Here is a 6,888-nt window from a genome sequence, read left to right on the forward strand (position 1 = left end):
TTCTTCTGAAAAATGAGAAGAAGTGAATAAAGACATGATCATTTTGGCAGTGATATGGTTTTTATATGAGTTTTAAGTGTAATGCCCTATGGGCATATAGACGATAATAGGAAACTTCCCTCCCCTAATAATAAGTCAAATAATTTTATGAATCTATTGTGTGTTATTCCACGTGATTAATTAACCGAAATTTTCGAAACTATTGGTGAGTTCTTGTGGGGATCATCTGAATAAACAGGGGACTATCTATGTTTCGATACATTATCATAATATACATTTACCCACCAGGTGGCAGAAAAATAAATGTCTAAATAAAAGGATACATAATGTTGTGGCTTATAGGATAATTCCTTTCCTATAGGAGATATCATGAGGGATGATATAAAACAGGCTGTCGTGAACTGCTAAGCAATAAATAAGCGGAAAAATATGACATAGCGTGCCAGCAGCATATAATGGTTAGGAAATTCCTGATAAGATATAGTGTATATTATAAGGAAAGAAGCAAAGGAGCAAGAGACCCCAAGGAAAACCAAGGAGGGAAAACTGGAAATATGAGATTTCCGCCATAAACAAATAGATGAAGCAGTACGCCTCCCTAAGTAGGAAAAGATAGTGTCAGCCGGGGGAGGAGAAGAGCAAAGGACGCCAAAAAAACCGGAAAAGGAAACGAAGACTCCCCCGAAGGCAAAAGTATAGGAGCAGAAGCAGGTTTAATAAGGGATAGGAGCAAATGAAACGTATAAAGATCAGAATCATGGGAGAATATTCAGCAGAGTCAATATACAGTAAATACTAACCAGGGGACCAGCAAAAGCCAGAAGAACGGAGAAGGAAAGGGAAAGGAAACAGTAGAAGACTAAAGGAAGCGATAAGAGCAAAATTTTACCGAAACTATCCCTCTATAGCAGGCAGCGCAATGACAAATAGACCAAACTATATTATGAAGTACAACAAGAATAGGCAGCAGAGGATAATGCACTGAATAGGGAAAGACAAGGAACCACTGGAAAAGAGGGGGATAATCCAACAGATATAGGACTGGGGCAGAGTGGGAGAAACCTTGAGTCGAAGCATCTGGGAGAAAAAACAGGAGATAAAATAGTTAGGATTATATATTATGGACACATCGCAACCCAAGAACTCCTCCCCAGAGGATAAAGGTAGGGATGCACTAGAAATAATGCATCTCTATCTGAAGGAGTGAATTGAAAAACAGAAACACGGGAACCCAGTGCTATGAGTAAGCATAAGTATATATATGGAGGAGAAATAACGAAAGCCCCCTACGAACTATATGGAATACCTATCGAGTATACAATTACGACAGGGAAATAGCGACAAGGAAGAGGAAGTATATTAGAAGGCGAAGGAAGGAAGCAGGAATAAGTGACCCTTATGGAGTGATATGAAGATATATTTAAATAAAGCACCCGTAGTGAATGAGAGGACTGGGAAAATTCATAATAATAGGAGTAACAGCTCCAGACTTATGGACCCAATTAACTACTTCCAGAAGGCACCAAAAGGGCGCAGGGGATAGAACACGCCCTTGGGAGCCAAATATCCCATAGAAGGAGCTAAATAGAAAACAAGCGACTCAGCCCAGACGCCCAGGTGTAGGGGGCATCCTACCCCGAGCGTTAGGTACAAACAGTATTCCTCAGGCAGACTAAACCGTAGAGCCGTAGGGAAAAGGACGATCAGAAGTCTAGATCACTGTACCCAAGAGGAGGATTTGGACTAGAGGGCTCAAGGAACAAGGAGTTCTGAGAAACAGTCTATAATGGGTTAACACAGGAAAAACAAATGGGACCACTGAGGGAAGAAATAGAATTGAGGAGCAGAACCCAGTCATTTGGGAAGATGGAGTAAGTAAAAAGAATAAGGTCCTCCCAGGGAGGGGATGATGCCACCGTATATGACGAAGAATAGGGGAAGTCAGGGAGGGACAGCCGAAAAATCTTAATAACGAGGGACAGATATGAACAAGGGAATTATAGGGTAAGGAGGGTTAAGAAAATTTTTGCATAAGAGCCAACTCAGAGTCTTGAGCCGCTGTCAGTAGATACCTAATAAAAGACAAGAAGCAGAGAAAACAAGAGTGTGACAAGAAGTGGCCGAGGGAGGGTAAAAAATAGATGGGAGGACAGAGGGGGAGAATTCGTTACGCGAGGCGAGCTTAATAAACCGAGTGTAGGGGAGAAGCATCCAAAGGAGGAGAGGCCACCTCTAAAGGAATATCCGGAAAAATCAGCAGAAGGGGAATCAACCCAGGGGGAACAAGTGGGTAATCTAAGGAACATCTTAGTAGAAGAAGGGAGAAGGAGGGAACAAAAATAAGGTTCGGGGGAGCAGTAGTGAGATAACCGGGGATAAAGCAGGGTAACCCCACGAGGGGCACAACCAAAGGATGGCCGCCTCAATAAACCAAAAAGAGGAGGACCAGAAGTAGGATGAACAATTTCATAAGAAAAAGAATGCAGAACGAGAATCCCATGGAGGTGAGGGCTGGGGCTCAGGTTCAGGAGGCAGTAGTGGAAAGGAGCCCCCTAAAATATGACAAGGAAAAAACAAGACAGCGAAGGAAGGACACCCCAAAACAGAAAAACCAACGTAGAAATGGCGGAAAAATAACCACATGAAGGAAGAGCTTGTGAGAAGACGTTAGACGCAATAGACTTAGTTAAGTTGGAATATATGCAGAAATTTCCCCGTAAAGCAGAGTATATAAATCACGGAGGACATCGTCATAGGTAAGGGGAAACCACGAAGAAGAGGGGAAATGGCTCTAAAATAGTGGAACGGATTAGAATCACGCAGGAGGGACTTTGTTAGATGTAGTATATACAGTCCCACCTGAGAAACATCAGAAGAGACCAAAAGGGACCCCACGCCAATCAAAGAATAAGAAAACCAAAAACTGACCAGAAAAGGGAGAGGCTAAAATCCCCGAAAGAGTCAAGATACCCCAAAAAATTGAGCAGGTGTATCTGGAAATCCGCCTCCCTCTTTGGGGGAAAACAGCTCCAAATTTCCCGACACAGGCAAATCGAGGTATAACACTAAAACAAGAAAATTAGAGCATCACTTTCTTTCCACGGCTCACAGGCAACTAAAAAATATCCCCACCCCTAACAGAGGAGAAACAACAGTGGAGCCAGATACATACAAAATTAAAGCTAAAGGAGTCAAGAACAACTATCTCACTCAAAATTCTCATCACCGAGAATCCCAAGATTATACTGTGAAAAGTAGGACCAGAATAAAAAGAACCGTAAAGCGACTGACCTTAAGTCCCATACGCGGAGATTTTGATGATCACCAGTAGGAAATATCAGTTATAAGAATCGCATGTAATCCAACAGCCACTTTTAATAAGTATGAACTATCTAATTAAATGAAGCGGAGTATGAATCTGAAGGGTACAAAAACTGGATCAGACAACAAATTTAATGAGTTTAACATCCCCAGGCGGCAAACTAAGAACGAGTCCAAGCCCGAGGACACGAAGGGGGAAATAAGATGACGTTATAGGTGACATACAACAGCCTCCCACTGATAAAAGAATAACACGAAAACCCCAAACAAGCGGAGGATTTTTAGTAGACAGAAGTCTTCTAGCATTGAACACTTCTAAAACAATGATAATCTATATGATCTGGAGCAAATACAGAAATACCCTTCAGCGAAGCACGGGGGAATCAGGAAAGAAGAAGCAGCACACCTGATAGCCGAGTCTTAGAAAATCTTTGAAATATGATAACCCAAATCCGAAAGAGGCGGGAGTTTATTTCCGATATTACCCGAAGGGGATAAGGAAACAAGCAGCAGTCTAGGAGAAGATAAGTTCGTAAAGCCACTGTAACCAGAGAGGAAGATATCTCCAGAGTGAAATCACCAGGAGCCAATCTCCCCTAGCAACCTGCGACGCAACTGTCGTCGAAGTATCCAAACCTAAGAGCAGCAAATACGAGTAGATCTAAATGGAAGAAGTTTTATAGAAGCCACAATATTAATATCCCTCGACCGAGTCATCCAGGAGGATAGTCATTAATCCCGAATATGAGCACTAGAGTATCGGAGGAGGATGTTGTTTCGGATCAGGAGGATGATAGACCTGGGATACTGGCCACCTAAACCCCCTAATTAAATAAATCACGGGAATCCTGAGATATTTATGAAAATAATAGGAACTTTCAAGAAATCAAACTCGGAAGTTAAGTGAAGGAGCAGGCGGATCACATACGCGTACAAAAACAGAGTGTGAAACCCTAAAACACTGAACAGATCGAACTTCCTCTCTACAACCAGATTCTCTGAAGGAAGAGAAATAATATATGATAGTCAATTAGAGCAACAGAAAGGGAGTTACAGATTAAAACACCAGACACCTACCTGGAATAACTGTGAACTTCCAAGACCCAACAAGTTAGAGGCTGAAATCTAAGTAGGCTAAAGTGAGATAAGGAGTGGAACAAGTCTAACTAAACCAGAAACTCCCAAAGTCTGAGAGGTAACGTATAAACCCCACAACTAAAGAAAGACCTATCAGCATCAAGTTCGGGGGACCTGATCACTACAATAACGAGCAAGTAACCTCCAGGCGCTACATTAGGCACAAGTTTATAAAGAGAATTTCCGACACCGTTATTAGAGTAAGTATCTCTCGTCTGAGGGAGTAAAACATTAGAGGATCAGTCTTCAAGTCTTTCCCATAGACGTCTAAACGAAATCAAAATAGGAAATCCGAACCCAAAGAAGGGCAGTCTCAACAATCAATCATTACTGGGGAGTCATTGCAGCACCTCTCAACTACACACGCCGTTAAAATCATTAAGCATAACCGCACTCATAACTCGCCTGATGGGTACGGAGCGCGGAGAGTAAAACATGATAGTGCAGCCTATGAGGAAATGACCAACAGTTATATCCCAAGGGAGAAAAAGGGGCCAAGTTACCAATATAGCTCAAAATAGCAGACCAAGAAGAAAGAGGAAAGAAAAAAATGAAACCTAAACACAAGACGAGGAGGAACAGCCGCAAATAAGTCCCTAAATGGCATGAACATGGGTTAAATCTAAAAATAATGAGGAACGCCTGAAGAAATCAAGTTTAGTCCTCCGTAAGAATATAGGGGCAAAGGGAATAAACAAGAAGTAGTTCGGGTCAGGAAAGAGGAGCCAAAGAGGGCACAGCCGTCAATCCATTAAAGAAGGACTCACTATCAAATCTCCTACAACAGAATAGGCAGTTTCTGAAGTGGGAAACGACAGGGGGACGTCAAATCTCAAGTAAATTCTAATAATGAAAGAAAAATAGTCAAGAGTCTCGAAGTCTAGCTCTGCTGAGCGAAGTTTCAGAATCCGACAAGTCTCAGTAGAATAAGAATAAGGATAAAATCATTCCACAAAGACAGATAGAATAAGAAAGTATTACGATTCACTAGAACATTTAGCGATGGAATAGTCGTGACGATCCCCCAGAAGTCAAAAGAAGGAGATAAGCTACCGCACGCATCAAAGCAGGACAAAAATTCAGATTCGAACAATACGAGGAAAAGGATAGATCCGAACCCCAACGGAAAAGACATGAGAATAGGACCAAGCCAAGAGGGCTCACCAAGATTAGGGATCATTAATTTGAGTTAGAAAGTCTATCATGAGTTTCTTGGAGGTTAGCAGAATTCCACTACAGGCAAGATATTACAGTGAAACTAGGGATATAACATCTGACAAATGAGGCCAAAAGATATAACCACACGGAGAAACATAAGGGGGACAAGTTCCGACAAACTCCACCAGTTTCCAGATATGGGAGTTCAGCCTCACCCAAATCGGGAGGAGGGGGTCCAGTCCTCTTGTAGGAGAGAAGGGTATTTAAAACATTAGCCAGAAATCAAGTAATGATCTAAGATAATCAATACTTGAAGCTGAAGGCGGCCACTACCTCTTTCAACAGCAACCAAGACTACTAAATGAAAATTTTCAATTAAGAGATGAGGAGCTAGCGGTCTACTGCATTGGCGTCAGCGTTAACGTTGATGTAGAGCAGGACGAAGTAGCCAAAGTCTAAGGAGGAGGGTCATATCGAAAGGAGATAAGGAGGAATAAAATTCAGAAAATAGAAGGCAGCACACCGGGGAGGTCAGATAGGAAAACTGTAGTGTAATAAAGTTAGATACAGCAACAGTCCAAAGGGGATTCGAAGGGGCTGGACTCATTCAGGACTCCATAAAGAAGTTTCCCAATATGGAGAATCGACCTACTTGTAACCGAACAGAGTGAAGGACTAAACCAGAGGTCTCTGAATTAAAAGAGGTTGAATAAGAAACAGGCGAAACAGAACTGATATAGACCAGACGATGGTTCCTGTCACAGATTTAAAGAGACCAACGGATTAGGACCTAGTACTCACCCTTTTCTCCGCGAAGGGGTCCGTGACTCTCTCCCGATATATATAATGGATAGATGAAAATAGAGGACGCCCCAACCAAGTCAAGAGGAAGATATTTGAATATCCTTAACGACAAGAGAGAGATTTTCCAAAATCCGTAATGATTTAGGTCCTTAAGTATTCTCAGGGAAGAGTAAGGAGTAGAAAAGGAATAGAGAATGTTAATAATCGCCCGCAAGATCGTACCAGCTAAGTGAAGCCTGCTATCCAGCAGAAATAGACAGAACTCAAAGGAACAGGAACAGTCCAGGGAAAAATTCTGTATTGATATCTTCTTGATGGAGATAGAGAACAAGGAAGTGATATATTAAGGGAATTATCCATCTGAAGGAGCTCCTTATGTCTTCATCGTAATGTTTCTCCTGAGGAGGACAATAGACAGTGCCAATCCTCTTAATAATTTCCTTCCGAGGCATAATAATCAAACCTCAC

The 6,888-nt window shown here is 41.9% G+C and overlaps 1 protein-coding gene across 1 annotated transcript; it reads left to right on the top strand.

The window, feature by feature from the left end:
• Positions 1–2,456: 2,456 nt before the first annotated feature.
• C922_05457 (hypothetical protein) lies at positions 2,457–3,327 on the top strand (the record flags this gene model as incomplete). Its single annotated transcript, XM_008821028.1, has 2 exons — positions 2,457–2,616; positions 3,048–3,327. Coding segments are annotated over 2 exons (438 nt in total), but the record flags the coding sequence as incomplete, so codon positions are not given.
• Positions 3,328–6,888: the final 3,561 nt, after the last annotated feature.

Source organism: Plasmodium inui, assembly GCF_000524495.1.
Source record: "Plasmodium inui San Antonio 1 unplaced genomic scaffold supercont1.75, whole genome shotgun sequence".
NCBI classification, from domain to species: domain Eukaryota; phylum Apicomplexa; class Aconoidasida; order Haemosporida; family Plasmodiidae; genus Plasmodium; species Plasmodium inui.